At 37.7% G+C, this 26,993-nt stretch overlaps 1 protein-coding gene across 1 annotated transcript in view; it reads left to right on the top strand.

The window, feature by feature from the left end:
* Positions 1-9,979, top strand: part of TMEM106B (transmembrane protein 106B) — a 16,142-nt gene extending 6,163 nt beyond the window's left edge. Inside the window, exons 4-7 of the mRNA XM_085316436.1 lie at positions 34-174; positions 264-313; positions 3,614-3,667; positions 4,511-9,979. Coding sequence (XP_085172562.1) covers positions 34-174; positions 264-313; positions 3,614-3,667; positions 4,511-4,649 — 384 coding nt within the window. The 3' untranslated portion in view covers positions 4,650-9,979. The remainder of the gene's footprint in view (positions 1-33; positions 175-263; positions 314-3,613; positions 3,668-4,510) is intronic.
* Positions 9,980-26,993: the final 17,014 nt, after the last annotated feature.

The raw sequence follows: 26,993 nt of genomic DNA, 5'->3' as shown, positions 1-26,993 counted from the left end.
GTATTTCTTGAAGTGTTCTTTGTTTTCTTCTAGAGCACGCTGAATATAACCAACAACAACTATTATTCGGTTGAAGTGGCAAATATCACAGCCCAAGTTCAGTTTTCAAAAACTGTTATTGGCAAAGCACGGCTAAACAACATCACCAACATTGGCCCTCTAGATATGAAACAGGTAAATAGGGATAGGCTTTCAAAGTTGAGTGTATGTTAATCTTGTCTGTCTAAATCTACTTAGGTATTTTTTTTTGTTGTTTCTTTTAGATTGACTATATGGTGCCCACAGTCATACAAGATGAAATGAGCTACATGTTGTAAGTGTACTGGCCTCTAAATATTGCCTGTATTAAAAATAATGATGGTGCTAGTAAAAACTGCTTTTTTCCAGATCAGCTGAAACATAATCACAGAGACAATGTGGTATCTTTTGTGTTGTGGGTTTAATAGTACTGAAAAATACTTAAACTGCAGTTTTYTCAGTAGTGTTGTATAGTGGCTTACCTACCTGGCTTTCGGTGCTTTGAGTGATAATCTGTCACTCAGCATTTTAGACCTTCACAATAGCTAGTACCAATTCCTTCAGGAAAGAGTGCAGGCATGTTGCTATAATGCAAATTTCTAGTAATTTCCCATAAACTTTTCTGATGGTAGAGGGAATTGGTTTATTTGTATGTCTTCTCTTCAGACTGTTTGTATAAGATGGTAAGCAGTGTTTACAGCCAGCCCTTATTTATGCTGTTTTGTTCATATCTTCTGGAAGTTTTTGGCCCACAGAATATTCACTGAGTAAACCTTGGTAACATATGCAAGTGTTATTTCTCTTACTCTGAAAAGTAAGACTTAAAAGTTCAGACTTAAAAATTCAACCTGAACTTTTAACTATTGACATTTAAGATCTGTATGCAGTTCCAGTGGATGCCAGCCCTTTTGGGGGTGGGAGACAACTTTACAGCTTTTGAAGTGTTGGAATAAATTGAAGTACAGAATAACAAAAGTAGTTGCTAACTTAAAAAAAAAAGTGTACTTCTGCTACATCCTAAAGACTTATAGGTCTGGTTTGTGGAAATAATAAATTCTGTGATCCTGCTCACTCTTTTGGTGCCTGAGAAATTAGTGTTTCGTGGAACTTATACTTACGTGGTCATACTTCTCCAGTATCTTGGTGTGATACTGTATTGAAACCTCTTTCATGAAATCAGTGCCATCGCCTCAAAGCTTCAGTAATGCTGTGAGTCTGTTGCTGACAATACTTGAACCATTTAACTGCAAGTAGACACTAACATTAAACTTGATGACTTTGAATGAGTAGAGGCATGCAGACAGGCAAAAGCTCTGTCTGTGGCCTGAGCTGATGGGATTTTAGGCTGGTCAGCTTGAGAGCTGCAATCTTGGCAATAGTGCAGAGCCGTAGTGTACTCTACTGGTCGAGCTTGGAGGTAGATCRTGCTTGTTTTGGAGCAGAGGCAGGCAAAGTGCCATCTCTCTCTGCTGGTAGTCTGTAATATGGACTTTACATCCTTCAAGAAAGCAAGGGGGTCTGCGGATACTAGCAGAAAAGCAGACTAATGAACATCAACTTGTATTTATATGAAGGTGCTTTTCAGCAAAGTGACGCTAAGCATAGATAACTGGTAATAAGAGATTCATTCCTATGGGAGTTTGTGTCAGTTAAAGATCTACTTCCTTGTAGAGACTGATGCAGTAAGATCCTAGTAATTGTGAGAAGCACTCATTAACTGTGATGTTGGTGTCTCATTCCTAATTCTGTGTAGTTCTTTATTTTTTTCCAAGTTTCCTGCATGTTAAACACTTGGTACTAGTTGACAATTAACTTTGCTGGCAAACTTCTGCCCCTTTTCACTGTATTGTGAGTCTTGGAAGACAGGTTTCAGAACATAGAACAACTCTGGGGACAGCTAGTGAGCTTCTTAAGTCTAAATATCCAGCCAACATAGCTTTGGCTACAATCTTACCATGGTCTTTTATTTCTTATTGTGTTTGTTTTTTCTTTCGCCTTCTCTRCTCTTTAACTTTCTAGTATCTGGAGTTAGAGGGAAGGCACTGGATTAGTCTTAGTTTTCTGGGTCATACAGTGGATCACAATGTTGCAGATATTTCAGCATCTCGCCAGCTAGTGAGCTTAAGCCTTGTTAGGCATAACCAGATAGTTATTTGGATCTTGCAGAGAAAGTGTCCTGTAAGATCAGGTTAGGTTGAGTTCAGGAGATCTTACAGATCTTACCCATCATCTGGGTTCAGCAGACCTGTATGATGAAACCAGCGTCCTACAGGGCATTTCCATCCATTTTTTTTTTTTTTTGGATTCTGATTCTGTTCAGAAGTTTACCTTTGTTTAATGCACCTTCTTAGCTATGGTTTTGTGCTGTATAAAAACAGCTTTATTTCCAGATAGTCTGGACTTGAAAACTGGCATGCCAATACTGTATGTCTCTGCTAGCTGGTCGGTATGTGCTGTTGGAGCTAAGCTGGCTATACCTTATGGTGCAGGTAGTCAATATTTAGGATTATAAAACTACAGTAACTGAGAATGTCGTTCTTTTTCCCTATCAGCAAAACCAAAAATACAGTAAAGAATTTAGCAATCAATCAACACAGGTGACCAGGATTTATATGAAAATGCAAATAAAATGGTACTGTAATAAGAAGTTGTTTGATTTCTGTGATTATTATAGAGAAGTCCAGCAATATGTTTTGAATCTTTCACTGCTAGGCAAGAAATAGGACTTAYTCGGACCATAATGTGACAGTGTCGTGCATATGTTGGAGGTGGCTGACTTGTGCTCTTGATGCACTGGTTACATGCCTTTCATTCCAGAGTTGATAAACTTGTGATCAAGAGTAGTTGCTTTAAATAAACACATATTGTATGCCTAGGTAGTGGCTATGTGTCCAAATGGTATGTTAGAAATGCACAACTGCATGTCAGAAAATGTAGCATTAGGAGAAACAGAAGTCTGAAAAGCACATCTTGCAAGAAAACAGTAACTCTGAATTCAAACTTTCTGCAGATTGGTTAATAGTCACTTTGCTGTAATACAGAAGTGGATCAATGCAAAAAAAATGAGCCTTTTTTGAGTTCTTGATATTTTTGAAGCAAAAGTAACAAGCATTCAAGACTTTTTTGATAGAAGTGACTTCTTTTTACATGAAAGAATGATAAAGTTGGCATAATGCTGATCTCTTGTGAGATTTCTATATTGGAATTTGATAAAGACATGATATGGCATGTCTTTATAGCAAAATATCTTTCAAGCACTGATATTGAAATGTCTTAATACAGTTTTTCAGGTTAACTTTTAGTTAGCTTCTGAAAGACTGAGGAATATTGTTTCACAGTACATTTTTATTGGTGACCATTAAATATAAGSAAGTGCATGTGATTGTTATTATATGAAGACTTTGTATGTAAAAGTAGACCTAGATGAGTATAGTCATGAAGTGTTTTTCAGCAAGTTGCAGTCACAGCTACTCTGTCTATAAATACACAGACAGCAGAATTTCCAGTTGAAGTAACATTACTTGTTCTTTTTTGCTTATTACTTATTAAAATGTGATTGGAATCTAACAGCTGTTTTTTTCTCTTTTTTTTACAGTGACTTCTGTACCTTATTATCTATCAAAGTGCATAACATAGTAGTGATGATGCAGTAAGTATGGAAGCTGGAAACTAACATTTTTAAAAACATATAATTTTGATTGAAGGCTTACTCATAGATGTTTAATCCTGGAGTCTCCATATCCTAGATAGTATAAAATCAACTTAATTGCTAGCTTAGTAGCTTCATATGAGCTATGTAAAGAAATTTTCTTTTGTTAGATTATGGTACTGTGAAGAAGCTTGAACAGGTAAAACCATTAGTACTGTATCTGCTCTGTAGTTAGGCTGTGGCATGGGAGCTATTAAGATCTCCAGGTACTCCAAAATGAGTTTGTCTTTATGTGTGTATCAGCCACTGTTTAAAAATAGCTGACACTCTCATGATTCTGAAACAGTAACAGACTTCTAGTACTTTACCAGATTCTGTTTTGTGACTGAATTAATGAATGACAGCCTGTGGGATGTTTTGTTTGGTTTTTTTTTTTTGGTGGGTGGGGGAACAGCAGCAGTGTGTAGACAAACTGTGGCTGTAGCTTCTGGAAACATTTCTTTTTCATTGCAAAGCTAAGTGTTAGTGAGTAAACCTGGGCTTAAACTTTACTATTTTCTTTAGAAAAATCTACTCATGTAGCTAAATGTCTGTCATGGACAAGATTTGTAGGTGATATAAGCTGGTATTGTTGTGGTGGTTTGTGGGTTTTTGTTTTGTTTTGCTATTGTCATCTGGGTGCTAAGTTTAAAATACTACTGTAACAGCTACTTAAAGCTTTAATGATGTATACACTTTATTTCAAAGCTTGTGTCTTAAAAAACATAGTAATCTTAAAATAAAAAAAAAGGAAATGCAAAGCACTTTACCAAAAAAAAAAAAAAATTCTTCTTTATTTTTAAGAGTCACAGTGACAACATCTTACTTTGGCCACTCTGAACAAATATCCCAAGAGAGATACCAGTATGTGGACTGTGGAGGAAACACAACCTACCAGCTGGGCCAGTCAGAATATTTAAATGTACTTCAGCCTCCACAATAAAAGCAGCTTTTGGCTAATGTGGAATGACTGCTGTTAATGCTGCCAGAGATCATTTAAACAGGACTGGTACTATGTAACGGCGGAAGTATGTGCATGTAAAGCATAGCAAGTCTGGTGATCTGCTCACTTTGAATGCCAGGAGGGAAAAAGTACAAAATGTATATAGATGTACTTGCTAAACATTGTGTTTCCCCTTCTGTTTGCTTTCTGTTACATGTAGACACTTCTGTCAAGTTTTGTGGTGGGAGGGAGAAAGGGAGTATCAGATTCTTGAATTGAATTGGGACCTTTCTTTACAGTGTGGTACATCAGTTTAAAGTAAATGTGTATATATGTATGTCTGTTTAGGTGAAATGTGTCACTAATGAGCAGTTTAGAAAAACAGATACAGTTTTAAGTTATACTTCAGTTCTTTTTGACTCTTGAAACTTACAATACTGCTATTTAAGTAACAAGATTGCTCTGAGGTATCTGGCTGTAAAACTTTTATTAATACACCACTGGTAGTAGTTCTGTGTTTCAGGATTCTACTTTTTCTTTGTTATACTTGATTAGCAGTGATGTGGTCTACGTAAGCCAGCAAACTCTCATGGATGACAGTATACTTGAAAGTGCAGCTTCTAGAATCTGACATCTTTTTGCTTCTATCCCTCCTTCTGGGGGTTGTTATGAGGAGAATGTACGTTGTTAAGTTTAAAGTTGTGGGTCTTTTTAAAAAAAAAAAAAAAAAAACACCCAATAATCCCTCAAATCACTACTGACAAAGGAAAAATTCAGGCCTGTAGAAAATGAATGGGTAAAGACTGACACTGTCATTCCATTTTTTCTAAACACAACTATTAGTTTCTGACTACACTATCTTGAGTTTAAGTGGGAAGCTGTTTGAGCATGAGTTTTGGCAGCTTGAGGTAAACTTACACTGTATTAAAACACTAAAAATGCTGTATCTAAACTACTTGCAGGATTAATGTGTTGCGATATGTGTATTCAATGTGCAGGCTCATAAGTAGTATTGTTGGAATCTTCTGAGCCCTCGCAGTTCACATCAAAGCTGCATAARTGAGAACAAAGCAGTTCTTTCTGTAGAAATAAATGCTGATGTAATCATGAGACTGACAACTGAACTAGTGGAAATAGCTTCAGAAGGGTAGTTTGCACAGTGAGAATTTTGCGGGCTTTTATCAAATAMGATCTTCATAAATTTGGGGTCTGAAATTCCTTGATTTCTGGAGGCTGAATGTTCAAGGGTTAGGTGCAAAATGTTTTAATGAAGTAGAGTGGGACTGTTTTATTTCTAAACTAGGTAAGATRCAGCTGTAAGAAGATACTATTGAGACTAATAGATAAAATTTTTAATGGATGTTGCAGTTTTTCTGCTGCCTACCTTCTTGAAATAAGCTGTATAAAATGATTTGGCAATAAATACCATGAAAAAGGCTGCTGAGTAACTTCTTGCAACTATCAGTCTGTTATGCTGCAGTACTTCAGTGACAATACACATCTATATTACTCTTCTTCCTCAATGTTTTTTTCAGATGAACCTAGCTTTAAAAGATAAGCTCATATATCACATAAGACTGACTTACAAGGAACAATAACCAAACAAAAAGCCTAGACTCTTTCTAGCTAACTGTTGTGAGCTCTGATCTTGAAGTTCTAATAAAAATCTGCCTCTGCCTATTGGAATCTAAACCATTTGTTTTGTACAGGTTTTGCTGATAAGATGAAGATGTTATCATATGGCTTTGGAGAACTCCTGGTACTGGAATAGTTTAATTACTTGCTGCAGTTGTGTTTTAAAAATTATTCTTGAATCTGGACACTTAAATGTTCTTTATTTTCCTTTATGATCATAAGGGAAAATAGTAGTTTACAAGTGATGCTCCTCTRATCTCCCTGGAGATTAAGTTCAGTTCTGTGGCTGATAAAACACTTATAAGGCTGATCTGATGGTCTGAAAAAGTCCTRTTGGATAACTAAAGATTGAAATAGCGAGGAGCTGACTATAGCAGAGAAGTAAAATCTACTAAATTAACGGACATAAGTTTCATTTACATTGGAGGGTAGGGAGAGAATTCCCATTTAGACCATGTCCAAACCTCAAGTTTTCCTTTAATGTAGGAAAACAATTGTAGGCAGATATTTTGTATAAGTTTTAACCAAAATATCCTTCAAAGGAATAAACAATAATCTAAAATAACTGGAATGACAAAATGGAATAGGTTTTTTTTGGAGACAGTATTTGAATGCTGCTTGAACAGGTGTTGGATGGATTTTACATTGCTTAAGTAGTATTGTGAGACTTAAACTGACCTTTGGAAGTTTGGCAGACATATTGAGGAGAAGGCATACTTAACTCTAGGGATCTTATTGCATAAAATGCTTGGTATGAGCTAATTTGAAAACAAGACCTTTTGAGTGTTTTATTTTTTTCCATGTATGTGGAAAGAATGATACAACTCCTAGTTTTAAATGTCTGTTGTTATCTGCGATAATCTAATGGATATGAATTTTAATGTCATCAATTTATGGTAAACTTACTGAATGCCTAAGAGCTCTCACCTGAAAAACAGAAGCAGGTGTAAAGATCCTATTTGACTCCTCAGGTCAGTTCCAGGAGAATCAAAGGCTTACAATTCTSTGTGTGCGYGCTTGCACTTGCAAAACAGTCAGTTTGTGATTAACCAAATAAGCGAGAGTTTGAACTTAACTTCTAATTCTTATTTACCATCTCTTTATGTAGGCAATTAAGGCATCTGCTGGAATACTTAACTTGGAATTGATTTCTGTGGCTGAGCTTGGAAACATTGATATGGGAGCACAGGAAGTGAATATAGTTTGTAACAAGCTATGAGAACTGATAGATAGTGATAGACCCATAGAGTGATAACTGCTATTTCACATTTATCTTGACTTTAAAAAAGGCAAGCCTTATGGCTCACTGTAAAACAGTGAGTACAAATTCTCTCTAGGACAGACTGAAGAACTAACATCTTCTCTGGTTTGCTTTTCTGTGTATAAGATGTTTTCTTAAGGCTTCTTCTGATATGATGAAWATTTTATGTGCAACCTGCCCTTAATGTACTACCAAATGCTGGTGTTCTATTACTGTGTTGTAAGGGATTTATTTCTGATATTGTTCTTTTCACTTGAATTTTTGTAGTAATTCTGTAGGTAACCTATTGCACTTTAAAATGGAAGCTCATTAGTTATCTGTTAAAATAGTGATGTGCTATACTAGTACAAAAAACATTAGAAYTTAATGTATTCTATCTGAAATAATTGTAAAATTCCAAAACTAAGGTAAATTCATGTGGAACACAAAGTAAATGAGTAAAAAAGATGTCTATTTGGCCATTTTGAACTGGCAAACAAAATTCTTTTTCATTATGATGCATTGGATCAAGGAATGAACTCAGCAAACTTAAAAGCCCTAAGATCTGATCTTCAAATATCCWTTTGGGAAGATTAAAAGAGAAACTCTTGTCTGAAAGGTGTAATTCTGGAGGCTCTTGAATTTTTGGTTTGTGGGAAAGCCTCTACAAACTCATTCATATAACTTCTTTGCTCATCTTGGTACGTAGGGGGCTGCTGCTTAGTCCTTAAACTTGTGTGAAGGCAGGCATAAATATCTCTTCCTCTTTGGAGCAGCTTTGGAGTTCTTAATGCATTTCTGATGCGTGCATGACTTTGGTATTAACATCGTTAAGTCTTGCAACCTGATGTTGGAGGGATTAAGTACATGCTTTAGTTAACTTTGGAACAAGTTGTCCTTGAAGTTCAGAGAGTGAGTAACTCTTTCCTTAATAGTGTATTTTAAACATGACTCGAGCTTTTTTTTGTAGGGGGGTGTATAAAGCTAACTAAGCATGGAAGCTTTATGTCTTGGTTTCAGCTATTAGGATTGGCAACAGTCTGACTGAAACATTGTGCCCTCGTGGTGAAATGGTGCTTGGAGTGGCATGAGAGAGACATCTAGTTTCACATAATTTAAAACTGAAAGCGGTATGATTTCTTATTCAGTATAGAAGGCTGTTACTGTGGTGATGGAATAGGGTGGCTTTTGTTTGTTTGTTTTTTCTTTTTTTGAGGGCTGGTGGTGGTGTGTTTTTGCATCTAATAGGATATCTGACTGTTCCCAGGTGTAATCTTGTGAAATGGGTAAATTGTTTTAATCAGGCACCTATGTAAAACTGAATGTCGGTGAGATTAGACTTTTTAGAGTTAGGAGATAAGTAAGACTAGCAGTAGCTCTACTGTGAGAATTAAATTTTTACTTGCCTCTCTAACAAAATACCACAACCCTAGCAGTGCTTCCAGGCTTACCGTTAGTTCTGAAAAGGAAGCAGAAATTAAATAAACATAACCCAGGGTATTTCCATAGTGGGCTTTTTTAACCAGCAGAACACTTGTTAGTGTTAGCTCTGATCACCCCCAAAATCTAGGTTGTTTTTGTGACTTTGGCAAAACATAATGAGTTAAAAACAACCAAACATCTTGTAAACAATAATTTGTTATAGCAAAGACATCGAGTATTTGTCCACTTGAGAAGCTACCCACCTATTTTATCTTTAGTCAGTGATTGTGGTAATGGAGTAGCTTGTTCTGCTGCTCTTACAATTTTTGTCATATAAACCTGCTTCCCTGTCATTCAGTAGAGCAGGTATAGTCCTTTTGGTAAGGAATCTGTCAAATTAAAGTTACTGAGTTTGGCTTGACGGTGTAATGCCAGACCATTAGGTGGCAGTAACATCCTGATAATTCATACTGTCCTGTTCCATCAACAGTCATAAGGGTCTTAGAACCTGGACACACAGGTCTTCTGGGCACTGAAACAGCTTTTGATAGGTATGGATAGGAATATTTAGTGTCAGACATGCAAGCATATTATGATACCTAAATATTTTGGATCTGACTGTCAGTGATTTAATTCCCTAATTATTTTGCTTTAAGGAAACAACCACTGTTGATATCCACTGTACAGAGTATGCATTGAATAGCTTAAGAAATGTATAGAAATACTAATGAGTGATAACTATTTTTGTAACTTAAGAGTTGTAAACTGTTGCTCTTGTAACTGTGTAGCAAATGATCTGTATCAATTTAAGCATGATAAGTAAGCACTTTAAGTCAAGATGTATTTGGAAGCGACTTGTAGGACCCAGAGCCTGTCTTAAAATGTAAATGAAATGTGACAATAAATCATGTTATTTAGAGGCTGCAAATCTGGAGTTAACTTCGTTATGGAAACCAGATGTATGTTTCTAGACAGGATTGCTTCACTCTTAAAGAATGATATTAAATTTTCTATTTTAAAAAAACAGTAACAACTTGGGTCATTGTCCTTTTTTTTTTTTTTTTACTGACTTTAAAATCTTTCTCTTCCTTCTCCATCTCCCTATGATTTTTCAGCAGGCTCTCATGTATTTTCAATTGTATAGTTTCAATTTTTGTAATTGCTAACATTCCAATATGCTACTTTGGATCCTACTTTCTTTCAAAAAATATGTTTTATTGTGCCAAGTCTGTAATAATGAACTGATGTATCTTAAATGTAAGCACCATATATGAATGAATTACTTTTATCTAATTCTGGGCTACTGAAGTAATTAAGATAAACAAGGTGATTTATGAAGTTATTTTAAGAACCATCATTGTTTAAAAGCTCTAGGAGCTGGATAACAGATAATGCATTTGGTTGTTATGGGTACTCTGCAGGTGCTTTGAAACATTATTCTGTTTTTTTAACTTATTTGGTTACTCGTGGATGAACTTATTTGTTGTATCATGACAACCACTACATTTCTTTCATTGTATGACTTCTAATGATTCATTTACAAGGGTGTRAAAACTGTATGTAGATAGTAAAGTTAGATGAGAATGAGCAAGTACAATCACACTTGCTCTTTTCCCTTCCTTATAGTTCTTTTTCTTTCCCAGAGTCATTATGACAGTCACACTGATTTCCCTGCTTAGACAAATCCTCTACTGAACACTAGAAATTGGGGCATAGCCTTTAAGCAAAACTTCACTATGTGTAAGTAAAAACTTGGAGTCATGTGAAGACCTTCTCTTATTCTGGCTGTCTGTGGAAAGGTAGGCAAAAGAATATCCAAAACAGTGAACAGTTATTTGAGCCAAATACTTTGAACTGCAACACAATTTGGATTGCCCTGTTTTTGTCTATTCTCTCTCACTTTATCTTTTGCTTCTCATATATGACTATTCCTTTTCCTAATTCATGGTAGGATCCTGAAGTTCTGATCTCTCTCCAGCCTGGAAACTGCAGGCAACACAGATAATGCTTGAACAACACATGAAATGTGCGTGTTACTCCTTGAATTACTTCTACCTGACTTGAAACAGAATAAACTGTTCAGTGTTTAATGGAGGTTGCTTTTACATCTGTCATGTATATAATAGCTTGATAAATTAGCATCGCTTTCCCCTGAAAATACAGAACTATCCACATAGATACTTTAGGGATACCTGGCATAAACATTTACTTTGATAGAGGTGGTTATCCTGTGTTGACTAGTGAATCTTGTAGGGCAATACGTCTAACTATAAACTCTTTCTGAGCTTCACCTTAAAAGTTGAACTTTGACTATTCTTTCTTACTTTTGGGAGGCTGCCTGACCCGATAAGTCTGTCATACTGCTGTTTCAGATACTGGGCAATGTGACTTGAGGAAGGGAGAAGCTCTTGTTTGCTTCTGTGAAAACTTCTTTATTGGCAGAACTCTTTCTGACTTCAGGTTATATGTTTTGACTACAATTAAACTTGACTGAAGTGGAAGCATATTAGAGGAAAGGGTGTATTTTGTGGTAGAGTGGAGAAAGTAGACACAAGTAGAGTGGAGAAAGTAGACACAAGTAGACCGATAACTTCTGGTTTGGCATTTTGAAAGCACTTTTTTTTTTTTTTCCTGGGGGGGTGTGTTTAGTTGTTAGCTAATAAAGAATGTTATTTCTTCATTCAGTCTTCATAGTGGAAAAGCAACTACTTTTCAAGTCCCCCTCTCCCCTTTATCAGTTACATCTCAGGTTTAGTAGGTCTCATTTTCTTCTATCTAATGTAAAGATTAGGTGGTTAGATTTACTAAAACCAGATTGCATTATAGGACTTTTTCAAAAGTATGTTAGATTGTTATCTTCAGCTTTCCTTAATTCAGTAGCTATGGTGAAATAATTTCATTTTATATTTGGGTCTTTCAAATAATCCTGTCCTTCAAAATTATAAAGACCATAGAGTTAAAAATACCTGCACTCTTCTAGCACTAGAAGATGCACTACATTATATATAGTGTATTTTGTGTATATATATTAAAAATATATATAATATACTTAAGAGTATATAGATGTCACCTAGCAAGAARTACTGAAGTTAAAGATCATATTTTTGTTATACTAATCAATTACTATATCTTGATTTGCATTATTACTATGGTTCCCCTCCCCCACAAAAAAAATTAAGCGTCATCTTTCTGTCTATGCTGATCTTAACAAATGTTCAAAACAGCATTGAAAACAAGCACTTGATCAGAAAGTATGAAGTTCTCTTTGCTCTTGTTTTTTGCCTAACAGTAAAAGATCAGTATAAGCTGCAACAAGATGTGTAGCTTAGAAGTAAGAATTTGAATAAAGGGCAGTTTTCATAGAATCTAGTTTTACCTCAATCCCTCTGAGGATCGAGTGGTCTCAGAATTAGCTCTGGGAGTTGAGGGGGGGAATTGATGTTCACCTCCAGCTGGAGGAAGTAAGGGAGTGCAAAGGCAAGTTTCTATGAGGCAAGCATCAAACACCAGCTTCTCTCTTTGGAGAGTATAAAGGTGATTGAATGRGAATACACTGACAAGTGCAAACGGGTAAGCAAATACACATTTGGACAAATTTAAAGACCCCAAAATTTCCATTCCAGAACTTCATCCAGAAAGCGAATGTTTTGGTGTACAGCTAGTGAAAGGTCTGACAGTTTTCATCAGCTGAGTTCCTAAGATCTGACAATGACAAACCTCAGTGTTTTGGAGATTTCCTTGCCTACCTAGAAGTTGCTCTCTTTATTTCTCAATTTCATATGTAACTGAGCAGATACTTGAGATATGTTATTGTGCTGATATGTCACCTGAGAGGACTCTGGCTACACTGGTGATGAGTGACACTAATTGCCTTCCAGTGTGAAAATGATGTCTGGCAATGTAAAGAATACCAAATCACATGTGTAAGTTTGCTAGAAGTCTCTTGATGTCAGATGAGGTATAGATCCCTCTGTGGTTTTGTTTGTTTTTCTGGAAATCCCTGCTGCTTAAGCCTGAGTGCTGAGATAACTCACTTGTTTCCTGTGTATGGGTAGCAGGTGCCACACAGTTTAATGAGCTGTCACAGGCACTATAGAGTTGACACCACTCCATAACGTAGCAGTTTTTCTGTGAACCAATGAATTGCCTAATGCAATCAAAYCACAGCTTGATTAAGGAGCTTCAGCATCACTATGAGGTAACGTTTCACTGACTGTAGTTATGAATATCTGAAACGTGATGATGTATATCACTCTTAAAAGAGCTTTTAGGAAGAAATAATATTTCTAGCAGCCCTAACAGTATAGTCAAGGTGGTGAAATTAACACAATTTGCCTTTATTTTCCTCTGACTGTTATAGCTGCAGTGCAATTCCACAAAACTGTTGCTGTGGTAATGCTCAGAAGAGTGAAATAAGGGTTAGTCAACAGAAGGTAATACCTAGAAAAACAATAGATAAGGATCTGCTAACTGTTTTGGTGACAGCTTTAGAGGCTTATTTTTCAAATGCTAACTCTATCTTAGCAGATTAGTTTATGTTTTGGGAAAGTTAGCAGCTGTCTGAATGGAGATCCATTTAAGTGAATTCATTCACTGTAAATTTATGAGTAAATGTTATATTCAGTGTGTTTAAGAATGCTGACACAACCAGTGCTATTATGAATTAAGGAGCTATTTCAACTCCTACATTGACACTAAATTTCTGTATGTGACAGAGAGGAGTTCCCTTATAATCTTTAAGTGAAAAACATAAAAATACAAGAGAAATCAAAATTCATGCCATCTGCAACCAGTTTTACTTGCTGCTGGTGCTGGCCCAAAGGTAGGGCAGCTCTGCCATTTCTATGCCACTTCTAACATGCAGTGACCTGACTTACCTGACTTTCTTGTTATTCACTGTGATCGAGAGAGGATCCTGGCTACTTTGCCACCTCTGCAACCCAGCATGGAGTGCCAGGATCCAGATCTTCAGTGGTGATGAGTGGTTTTTTTTTTTTTTTTTTTCATGGTCAGAACTGAAGCACTGGCTTGGAGACTTCGGGAGAGCAGGGAGGGACCCTGCCGATTTAAGCTTCTTGGACTTTGGAGAGTGAATTAAGTTGTTGCACAGACATACCTGCTTTCTTACTTGTGAAGATGGCTAGCAAGCTTGCCTTTGGTTTGTTCACATTAAAAATACAAATTAGTAGGAGAGAAGGAAGTTGAGACTTGAAATGAAATATGCTAATCTTATGTCTTGTTCTGACAACTACACTGTTTGATATGCTAATATTTGAAAAATCCTATTTAAAATGAAAGATAGGCTTTTCAAACTTGGTAGGGATTCAATTTCCTCCTTAAAAGAGCAGTAGAAATGCTGAATACGACTCAAGGTTACTTAATGACCGTGCTAAGAACAGCTAAGCCTGGAGTCAGGGCCTGGCAGGAGGAGTGGGGAAAGGAAGACTATGCCAAAGCACCCCTTATTTAAACACGAACACTGTTATTTCCAGTTTTTTTCATGATTACTATTGATATATTGCAGCTGAAGGCACCATAATTTCTATTCTGGAACTGTTTAGTTTTAAATTTACAAAAAATATTAATATGGAAATGTAAGCATGTGCTGCTGCCTTCCCTCAATAGATGGTGCCATATACTTGCTCTGTGTGCCAGTGCCAGCAGTGTCATTAACAAGGGTGTAGGTCACATTGTGCTTGAACTGAAGAGCATTTCTTGAAAAGAGGAACCGGATTAAAAGTACAATGCATTTCTTGCCTCTTAATTTCTTCCTCCTACTAACAACATCCTATCCCCCTACTTCCKCAGTTAGTATTTAAATGTAAAGAGGAGTGAAAGTAACCTTTCAGAGAAGACCARTGCTTTTCTAGCTTCCATTCAGGTGGAATTAAATTCTAATCTAACAAGTCCAGTACATGACTTTTATTCTGTGTGAAGCACAACATCTATTTTCCTTCCTCTTGCTATGAGGGCCTGTTAACAAAGTCTACTTTGRCATTTGGGCTGAGTTGGTGGGGCTTTTGTGTGTGTGGCTTTTTCTTTCTTTTTCCTCTTTGTGTTAGGGCTTGTTTTTTGAGGGGAMCCCTCATTGTGGTCTGATTATGTATCTACTGTCTTTCTCTCAGCCTGTGGTATATCAGCAGTGAGCCAGTGCTGCTGCCCGTAGTCTTTTGAAAAAGACTTGCAAACACCACTTAGTTTGCTGCCAGGGCACACTGTGGGCTCTTGCTTGCTTCATGCCAACACCCCCAAGGTCTTTTCAGCAGAGCTGCTCCCCAGCTGGGCAGACCTAGCCTGTGATATCATTGCAAGATCTTCCYTCCCCAGTGCAGGGCTTTTTATTTGTTCCTGCTGAATTTTGTCAGGTCCACAYGGCCAATTCCTGCAGCATATTTAGTCCCTCTGAGTGACATAGTGTCCTAACTCTGATAGGAGAACAGGATAAGAGTTGGTCTTGAAAGCCTTGCTAAGGTGGAGGTGGAAGACATCTATTCTCCCCTCATCCCTAAATCCAGTCAATTTATCATAGAAGGCAATCGAGCTAGTCAGGGGTGACTTCTCTTTTAGTCCATGCTGATTTACATCCCCTCCTACTTTCCAGAAATGCATGCTGAGAGGATTTGGAGGTGGGAGTAAGCATAGCTATACAGATGTGTGCAAGCTATTTCACTCACTTGGTGTGTGCTCTCATTTGGATCTGATGGTTTTAAGACCTGTGTGTATGTAAATATTCTCTGCTTGTGCTCTCTACTTCTTCCTTTTCAAAATGCTGCCTTTAGATTTCAGAAGAGAAGAGAGTCCCCATATTCCTCTGAGATCATACACGAAGTATGCACTTGAGAAATTCCACCTGAGGTGGAATATTAGTATGGTCATATTGGACGTAGCCAAAACTGATTGTCAAAGTACTCACTTTTAAGCAGAAATGTTGAATTTATACAACCAGCAAGATCAAAGTAGCTCTAGAAGAGACTGATTTTAATTCCCATACATGAGGAGTACCTTGTGTTCTTCTGAAACTGTGACCCCAGACTGCCTCTGAATTCAGTAAGTTTGGATTGTTCCTAAACTTTGAACCTTGCAAGCTCACTGTCAATCCATGGGAGAGGAGGATACTGGCACAGTTATCAGTATCAGGATAACTAGTTAACATGAGCATTGGAAAATCAAATGTATTTTAGATGGAGCAGAGATCCATATATGCAATAATTTGAATCAAGCTTGAGGATTAAAAGTGGGGTTCTTTGTTACTGATTAAAAAAAAAAAAAAAAAAACACCTGTGGACTCTGTCCCAGGGGAACTATCACTGAGGCAGCCACAGATGCTCATGACTGTGTGTTTCCTTTGACATGTCAGAATGATAGCTTTATATATTGTGTTCCAGATTTTACAGTACTAATACATACCACTCGACTACAAAGGCAATGGAATGAATAATGGATTTTGAAGAAAATGAGTGGAAAGTTTTGTAAATGTAACTTCTAGCAATGGTATTTTGTGTGGTTCTAATCCAAGACCGTTGCATACCTTTGGGAAACATACTGAAAACAATTTTGCATTGTGCAAATATATCTACTTTTGTATCAGTTTCTGACCCTGTTCTCCACTGTCTTGATCAGTATTTTAAAACATAGAAAATAATTGCAGAATGCTTACCCTTGAAGATGCTTTTTGCTGCTACCAAGGAATAGAATATAGAGCTTGTGTTCCTATTTCTGAGTTTTACTGTACCTTCATATTCAGATACTGAATTAATTCAGTACATTGGCAAACCAGTCCCAAATTCAGTCTCTAAAATATGCCTGGGAGAATCACTTATTCCTCAGACATGTGTCTCTATGCAGTTCTTTCTACACTCACATAGYAGACTTGAGATTTACATCTAGTGATCTAAAATCACATATGTTCCCTGATGATTTGAGCCCAATGTTAGAAGACAAATTCCTGAATTAATTCCCTGGATCTCAATTTCTACTTTTCAAAGAGTGAACTGCCTTACATTGTTTGAAAATAGGTATTCTTACCCATTTACTGCACAGAAACTTCTTAAGGTTTAAGAATATCTGCAAGATATGTATGTTAAAGATCATAATGCAAGGCAGATTTTTAAAAGTAATTTTGTACCTGTTATCTGTACCAGTATACAAAATGTTGCTTGCACCAGTATAGGAGCAGTTGCATCTATTAATGTTTCAGCCCCTCTTTTGAGGTTATGGGTAGTGTTAAACTTTTATAGCAGAAATAATACTGAGATGACACTCATCTTGGCTGTTGTGGATTTCTACAGCTGAATTTTTCTGGGCTCCCTTTACAGGCAGTGGAGAGAAACAGGCATTTTGGGGGACTTTTTTCATGTGCTCGATATTGAATATCTACTGTAGACATTCAGCTTTGTAGTAAATGGTTATTTAATCAATAAAAGTAGTCTGGGGTGACACATTTTCTTCTAATACCTGGGAGAGGGAAAATTTGTTGGGAGAGCAAATGCTTAATATGATATCAAATACAGTGAGCAGACACTAGTGTTTCACAGCTGTAAGGCAGTGAAGGACRACACTAAGAGCATCTTCTGCAATGCTGGAGAACTCCCAAACTACTTGAATAATAGATACTGTTCATAGTGCTTATTGCCTAGTGGGGTAATCAGTATGAAAAGCTATAGCTTTGGTCTGTCAGTGCAATGGTTTCTAGTTAAGCTTYGATAAATACGTTCTTGGATGTAACTCTTATCTACTGTGTTTTAGAAGAGTGATCTGGGCAGTCTCTAGGCACTATTAATATTGCATTASTGAATGATAGTAAGTGAATTGATCTCAAATGCATTAATATTTCTGGATAATTGTTTGATATTGAAGTATAATTAACTATTATTAGAAGGACAGAATTTCTCTGTCAGGTCTTCATAAAATCTGAATCTAGTTTGGTAACTGTTATTGTGAGCCTACAGCATTTGTGGTCACACTCCTAAACACTGAGGCTGTGATCTTTAAGGAATTAGTGATGCAGCAGGTTGGGGTGATGCTTTTGGTTTGGTCGGGGAGGTGGGGGGGATGTGTTTTAGTGGTATGGCATTGTTTTGAGTGTGCACGTGCTGACACACACGCGTTCCTGCTGTGCCACAGGGGAAGCACACAAGTAGCATCAGTGCTTTGTATAGTGGCTCCATTAAGGCAGATGATCGATAGCGGAGGTTGTGCAAAGCGCGAAGGTGTGTGAGCAACTGCAACAAGCTGGGGCTGTACAGAAGGTGAGTCTGACTGAATCTGACCCAGATCTCTTCTGAAGCATCAAGAAGAGCAACTGCTTTATTCTGGAGCTGCACAAGATGATGGGTGATTCAGCCTGAGTGTGTATGTGTGCACGCACAGGCTTTCCTTTGCAGGCTACTGATCCACTGCATTTGCAGTCTGTGGAAGGCTATGAGTACTGTGCTAGGAATTAATGGTCAGAAAAAATTATTAGCATAAAACTGTTCAAAAATGAAACACTTTGGGGGTCTGTCCTTTGAAGGCTGAACACTACTGTTCATTTTTCCTCTGTGACTGTTACTTAGTAGAGGTAAACAAACTTTACTCTGAAAAATCAATTCAAATTGCAGGAATGCTAAATAGCGCTGACATCAAGTGTGGTTAGCGCTGACTTGACAAGCGATAGTGGTAGAGAAAATGTAGATTTTTGTTTCTTCTAATCATTAYTGCTTATTAGTGCTAGAACTTCAACTTGAGATCAATGAACACTTTCACTGAAAAGCACTGAGTATCTCCGTGGGGTGGGGGGCAGGAGTGGCAAATAATGAATTCATGAAAGACCTGAATAGACAAGTACATACAATGTGCTGAAATAATAAGCAAGTTTCTATAAATAAAAAAAAACTAATTTACCTCAGAGCTAATGTTGCTATTGTAATAAGGTGTTAAGTGTTTTCCCTTCTGGGAAAACAAAATATCAGCGGTAGACACACTCACTCATGCACACAGTGTCCCAGTAGAAAACACAGGAAGGAAGGAAGTCATGGTGCGACTGTTCAGCTTTATTTAACAAAGCAGCTGGTCTAATTCTCTGTTCGCATTTCAACTGTGGATTTTTTTTTTTTTTTTACATGAGTCTTCTTTCTATAGGAAGAAATATTTAATTTTTTTTTCCTCAGATACAAATCCCTGGATGTTTTCCTTTGTTAACTTCATCATTTGATTAGAAGTGTAAAACAAATTTTTTAAGTCACTTTGGAAAAATTGAAGGTCCTGTTAATGAAGTCTTAAATATGCTATGCATGAGAAAAGCGATCATTTAAATACATCAAAAAGTAGAAGGCAATTAAAATAATTGTAATAGACTTTCAAGTAGCTGGATACAAAGATATGTAACCCTTATCCATGGGGGAAAAAAGTTTATGAATGTTTACCTCCCAAATTCTATCAAAAAAAATAGAAAAGGATCAAGATACCAGGGAAACAGTACCCTCTATTTTGTAAATGTTTCCGACAGTTCAAAGCATACAGCAATCCCGCACACTGTGATTTTTATCTGAAAAATGTTTTTGTATTCACTAAGTTCTTTTAACTGCTGTTTTATTGGTGCACTGCAAAACTCTACATCCATCACAATTTTCAGAGACTCATTTCAACCACACATTGTCATTTTGAGCTTTCATGGCTCATGTAAAACTGTATGTATGCATTTACATAAAAACACCCTTAGTTACTAAGCAATGAAAACTCATGGTAGATGACAACTTATTAATATATGTCGGTATCTTAGGGATTATTTGGAGTTTTGCTGATGARTAAACTGTTAAGCTTCAATATTTCATTATTCAGATTATATTTTTGCATGTGATTGGAATCTGGCTTAAGAAATATAATTATGTGTAATGACTGCKCGTGTCTTCTGTGTAATATACTTACGGTCCTGACAGATTTTTCAGAAGACACATGGGACTCATTTGTTAACAGTCCCAGGAGGCATGTCATGATTATAAATAAGGACTGTATCAACCTGTATTCTCTCTAAAGTGATGTTCCCTCTGGAAAACTGGTGACTAGGGAAAAAAAATTGCTAATGGCCCCATCTGAACTGATATACAGGTAGAAGTTTTTATATGACAGCCTAACAAGCTAGAGGAGAGTCCTGAATTTTGATATACATCATCTCTCATTCGTGAATTGTTGTCCAAATCATTTTCCAATGTAGTTTATTCTACAGCCTTTCCTATTTGCCTCTTGCTTCGTTCCTGGCTAGGAATGGTGCACTACCTGCTCACAGCATATGCAATGGATATATCTGACTTAGACCATATCTGAAAGCATAGTAAGTAAAATCACAATAATGCCTGGGGGAGATAACTGTGGATGTGTCAGCTGGAGGATGATGGAAATACTATTTCTGGTATAAGTGTCACTTAAGATGCATGAAAAGTAAACAGCAAAATTGACATTTATGTAAGTAACCCATGTATTTTCCTGGGACATCCAGAAGAAAACTTCACTTGTGTCCATATATGAAATACCTCTTACAATATAGCAGATAGACTCCTTCGCATGCAGGTAGACTTTTGTGCCTAGTTCACAGAGATCAAGAACCTGATTGYTTTGGATCAGCAGTAATGGCTGTACAGGCACACAGCTAGAGCAAGGCCGTGATGTAGGAAAGAACAAACATAAAGGATATCGAGGTTCTGGGAATTAATATTTGATATCCACAAAGCACACTTACAAACTTGCAGGAGAAAATGAGATTTGAAAAAAGATGTTTCTAGCCTCATAGTTCACCTCTGTGCTGTGGTGTTTTCTGACAGAGCARTTGCATGACTGGCTTTCTTGCATTAAACACATGTCATTTCCAGGGAAAACATTTCTATATTTTGCTGGCAGAAAATTGCTTAAAACATTTTCCTTCCCRTATTGTCTGTTTCCATTTATTCTTGTGAATACATATGGCTGTGCATATATTCAAAATGCATAAGATTTACCCAAGGTTGTGGATGGATCTGCAACAGCAAACAAATACACAATATCATGTCAATAATATGCATAAATGATTTGTTAATAAATCTTATTCCTTGCATCTCTGGCAAATGTGTAACCTTCAGTCAGAAATAGTTTTTTATGTCAGATTCTGCAAGCACCTGGTTTAAACAATAGAGAGAGAATAAAATGTTCATGGCTTTACTACAAAATAACTGTGGAGTATGTCCAAGCCTCAAAATAGTCAATGGAAATACTGCCACTGAAATGGGGTTTTGGGGTAGACCATGTTTCAATTTAGGAAATTCTTTTTGTTACAATTAATGCTCTTAAGATTAAGGTAACTTTTAGGAAAAAAATGACTAGTTTTTTGAGCTTTATGAAGTTTTTTCAGATATTTGTTAAAAGTRTTATGTAAAAACACTGCGGAAGTTTTTTTAGTATAATTTAAATAGAAAAAAATTGCTGTTTTGAAGCCAAAATAAACATTGCAGATTAAATAAATCTGCTTGTTTAAATTTTTGTTTTAGGCAATCTTCGTAACTCTGCCAGTGATTTTAATGTGATCTGGAAAGGCTGACATCTCTAGGGCCACAATAACATTTACTTTCTGTTCAGAAGCTGCTCAGAGCTGGAGCTGAGCAGGAGGGAGATTCTCCTATGTCCTTTTTTATGAAGGAGATGCTGCTTGAGCTAAATTATCCCCAGAGGTTGTAATGTAATGTGAAGTACTGTCTGGCTACTCAGACCCATTCCACTTGGTCTTATACTAGATGTGACAGTCCTGCTGGATGATTTGAAAATAGCCTTTAGCTCTGTGGTTGTTTGAAGGACCTTCAAGCTTGCTCCTCTGGTGAACGTGTCGGTCAATACAGCACTGCATCATTGGGAACAGGGAGACGGAAGCAAAGGGCACGYGGTGGTGTGTTTTCAGAGTGGCCGTTCAGCTTCAGGTACGCACAGCACCCACTGGGAATGTCATCGGATGCATCTTACAGTGCTTCGTACTGCCTTCGTGAGCGTCCGTGGCTTTTTGCGTGCCTTTGCTTTTCCRTGGTGGTGGTGCAGACGCACTACCTCTGCGGGGTAGTGCTGGGGAAACGTGTTCCTACATGCCTTGTGCATGGAGTGCAGGAAAGGCCCTCGAGCCCTTCCCTGGAAGACTGCCGTCCTCAGTGTAACAAACCCCGCTTGTCAAGTCCAGGCAGTTTTGGGATCTGATGTCCATGGAGGGGTGTTATTCATTTGTTTAATAAGTCTTTATTCTAGTCCTGGATTCAAGGCAGTGATTTTATGCATGTGTTAGCTCACTTAAACATGCACACTCACGTTCTAGTACCCTTGGGTCATTGTACATTTAGCTTGAAAAATACGTGTATGCTTAATATGCTGTTAATATTTGATCAGACTCCCCAGTAAAATTTCTACAAAGCTAATGTTCAGGAACTTGGAGAAAAGGCAAAAGAATAAAATAAAAATATATGACAGCCTTCATAAASAGGGTTATTTTCTTTATTTGTAGACCTCCCGAGTGAATTAGGTTCGTGCACTCTTAGATACAGTACGGAACACTTGAAGAAACATATTTACATTGCAGTTTCTTTGTGCCACAGTGACCATACCATTTATTTCATGTTCCTCACTTCTGCTTCTAGAATATCATATATTATGATGGCTAAAATAGATCATTGAAATATTGGCTTTAGTGTTTATAACTCAGATTAAAGGATGCGATTCTGATAAGACATCTGCTGTGCAAACCACTTTTGTTTAATCAGAATGCCATACCCATATCCTGCTAATCTCTTCTAACTCTCACAGCAAAAATAATTGAACCATCAATCTCAGAAACAYATGCTCTTATAGGAATATTTATAGCACTGATTAGTTTTGGGTTTATCTCTTAGAAGGCTGCTGTTTTGGAAATCTAGGCACTCCTCTTCTTCCTTTAAAACTTATATAATTCTGCCAAGAACTTTGTTTTCCATCTTTTTTAAAAACAATAATTACTCTATCATAAAAATATATCAGAAAATTTGTTAAATTATTTAGCAGTGGAATATATACAGATTTGTATTTCCAAGGCCATTTCTATGTAGATTTTTCAGTCTTTCATGAGGAGCGATATTTCCTACAGCAAGGTTTCTTTTCAGATCTCTCTCTTTTACACAACATCAATAACTTGTAAAAAGCCGATCTGTCAGATGACTTTTCCCTGCTCCTTATGTTTGGTTGATGTTATGGGTTCAGGGGCAATAGGCAGGCTGAGGTCAGACAGATAGCAGCAGAGTGTATACATAAGCCTTGTTTCTCYAGAACTGAGCTAAAAGCCAATAGCCCTTGCTTTATCACTGCCATACTGTACTAGTTACCTTCTCCTATACCTTTGATGCGCATGATGTGGAAGCGGAGAAGCCTTGAAAAGCCCCTGCAGAGCTGCTTTCAGATGAGGCCCTGCTTTATCCCCCTTCACAAACTTCAGCCCAACTTYGCAAACTCTCCTCTCTTTCATGATCTCACGCATGAGATACAGCAAGGTCCCAATTCAGCCACAAATGAGCCATGGYTCTGAGCTTTGAACAGCTAAGAAAGAACTACAGCAGCTGAAGACCATGAAGCAGAAGTCAAGTGAACATGTACTGCGTGAATGTGTGAAACTTGACAACCTCTCTGTGCTGCRCAGGTCACAAGCATAAATGAACATGCTTACTCTTGAGATTCAGACACATCTTTAATTAGAGTTTGTGTGACTTTGAACCTGATKTGGACCTAGTTTCTGGAACTAGCCTCACCACTGACTCACTATACGTTAGCGGAGGAGCAAGCTCCAGCCCAGGGATCTGTGTTCTAGACCTGCCTCTGCCTGTAYCTCGACACTAACCTGCAGTCATTTGTTCTCTCTGTATTTCAGTCTTCCCATGCGTGCAACAGGTAGAGGTAAGGGTGAACTTTTAGCTGCTTTTGCCTGGATGCTTGTCAAGAGCCTAATGTAAATGCAACGTGACTGAGCTTTCTTCTCMAGTGCTCCAATCAACTTGTTTCTTGTGGAAACTGCTGAAATTCCTTTTCTCTTTATGACTTTTCAGAGCTGCAGAGCACAAAGTACTGTTAATGACATCATTTACGAGAGCAGTCATATAAATAAACACAATTCAAGTTCATCTGTATTTGTCACTATAGTGTGGAAGCATCCATGTGCTGTACTAGTTTTAGCTTTTAAATGAGGAAGAGACTGACATTTTGCCAAACTGGGGGAGGAGAGGAGAAGGTAGAGAGTCAACAAATGGCAGGATATGAAATATTCTTTGCCTTCAAGATGTGTTACTGGCAATGGAGAGCAAGGGAAAAAAGAAACATTGCAACTGTGCAAGGAATATGATTAGTGACCCACAAAATATTTCTTTTGGAATGATTGCACACCCTGCTGGTTTCAGCAAACCTGAGCTCCCGACCTCCTATGCATACCCCCTGTGTCAGGGTGGCCCCAGGGAGACAGCTCCTAGCTCTTGGGGCCACATCATCAAGCATCTCRGCACAAAGCCTCACTGCGATGCCCTCCAGTTTTCCTTTCTTTATCCCAGCTCTGCTTCTACTAAGCATATGTCACCACTGGTCATAGCTGCAGCATTTGAAGCCTACTCCTTCATCCAGATCAGATGAATTGGAATTAATGCTGGTCCTGGCATTGCTTATCTCCTCTGGCCTTTGTAGCAGAAATACCAGCAGCCTCTCATTCACCCAAAGGGGAAGATACCATGGAAGAGCAACTGCTTGCTGCTTCTGCTGTGAGACTGACTGGAGTGCTGATTCACTGTGTAACCAGGAGAAGGTGCTTGGRACCTGTGGACATAGTGTTGGTATTGAACTTTGCCTCTGCTCCCAGGTCTGTGGCATCTACGTTCGCAGGGCTGGAAGGAAAATGGAGGTACTTGGTCTCTTTTTCCTGCTCCATGACAGATTTATAGTTTGTGAGCGGGAGAATGAGAAGGGCCCTGAACTCCTGAAAGGCTCTTGTCTCATGGAGAGAGTTTGTGAAATGCCCCAAGTGCAAAGTGTTTGTCTGTATTTTTCTATCACTTAAGCAGATGTATGGGTTCCAAACTATTCCTGTTGCTGAAAGGCTTCAGTTATTACTTCACGTAAGTGTGGAGTCCTAATTTCTTGTTTCATCTGAAGACTGTTTCAAAAGAAGATCCTTTAGGAAAAAGAAATGAAAGTTGCTTCAACAGCTTTTTGTATGAACATCATACTTCAGCTTTGAAAATCCCCTATTTCCATTCAGGAAAGCATGTTCGTGTCACAAATGGATAAAAACTACAAGGGTTCATTCAGGAATGTAACATCCATTTAATTGATCTATTCACTAATCACAAAATAAAAGACAAGATTTATTAGGCTTTAACATATGGATTAAGTATGCTCCTTTTGTTTCTAGATGACATTTTCCTCCTCTCAAATTTAGTTAAAAATGTAATAGCCTCTCAATTGAGCACAGATTCACAAACCTCCTTTGTCYCTTCTTGGTCATCCATTGACCCTTTGTAAAGCCCAACAAGGAATCATAGTCTTAATAGATCGTCTCACTGTGCTGTGGAGTAAGAAAAAAAAAGGGAATATCATGAATTACTTATAAAGTTCACTGAGATACAGTCACTGACAAAAAGACTAATGACTAGCTCCTAAGATTAACTACTTTTTTCTCCACACTGATTTTCATTATGAAGCTACAAAGGTGTAAATGGCCTGAAAGCATTTCCTGTATTTGTGATGTAAATGCTATCAGGTATGTGGGACACTTACATTTTTCATGGCATCATGTTTTATTTTTAAGTTCAAAAATATCAGCTGCTTCAGAAGAAGAAATGCACAGTCTCTCTAAAATACAAAAGATACTTCTCGTTTCCCCCTCAGCCTTCAAGCTACRGTTCCTGAGCTAGTTCTGAATCATTGAAATGAGGGGAAAAACCCACTAGGAGCTGCTTAACTAGGTCCCATCTTCATTTTAGTATTAAAAGGGGAACACTACGTTCCTTGGGACATGTGGGTCAGATTCAGTGCTGCACCCTTGAAGGAACATAATTTACACCCAAGGAAAAATGCTCTATGGCAGCGTTAAGGCACATATGTGCTTTCCCAAGTCTGTCCTATGCTAGGGGTGAAGCAGTCTTGAGTGAAATGTAATCAGATTTCTAGAATATGCCATACTTCATTGCTGCTGCTTGAACGGCACTGTAGAATTGCAAGTATTCTGAATTTCTGCAGACTCAGGAGTTGCCAGATGTACTGGTAGCTACGAACCATACCAACCAAAGCATGGAACATCAACAAACAAAAACATTATCATTTCCCTGTTTTAAATTTCACCAGATACAAAAAGCCCACCATTTCTCCAATTTGCATGTGTCTAATTTTTCGTATCCCTTAAGATAGCCATATCCCTCAGGCTAAGACAGCTGCTTACGTGGTGCAGACCTGTGGGATGTTTGTGTGAAACATCCAGGGTGACAGATTGCTCCTGGTGACCATTCAGTGTGGTTGGTGGTCTCAACTCCTCGAGCACTTTTCCCTTGCCTCCTGGTAATGATTTTAGGTGTGACAGCATCAAAGGCCTTACAAAAGTCACAGGGCTGGTTCAGATCTGATTCTAAAGTTAAAACGTTAGTGAGAGACATGATAAATCTTGTTCCTCTATAGTTAACTATGTGAAACTTCTGTTTCCTAACCTTGTTCTCAGGTTTGTGTGGCCCTTTCACTATATCATGCCAACTTAGGATAAATATGGACAAGACGTGTTGTGTTCAGCCCTTGCCTATGTAGTCAAGAGGAGGTGTAGCCATTTCACAGATGCTAGCATTGTTCAGGGTTAATACCTCAGTTTCTGCTGACTTCCTAACAGCAAAGCAGGGCTTTAGTCACCAGCCGAGGGACAGCTCTCTGTTTCCTTCCTGCCATCCTTCCCTCTTGGTACAACACCTACCTGTGTAGTATACAGAAGTTGTACATTTTCYTGGCTGAAACTTGAAGGTTATTCTCAATAGAGCTAGACCAAGGAGAATTTTTAGTTCTTGTTATTTAACTGGTTA

This window comes from Rhea americana, unplaced genomic scaffold, assembly GCF_003343005.1.
Source record: "Rhea americana isolate MKP2758 unplaced genomic scaffold, rheAme1 scaffold_112, whole genome shotgun sequence".
NCBI lineage: Eukaryota > Metazoa > Chordata > Aves > Rheiformes > Rheidae > Rhea > Rhea americana.
The sequence above is the reverse complement of the archived record's forward strand: the minus strand, read 5'-3'. Positions and strand labels throughout refer to the sequence as shown.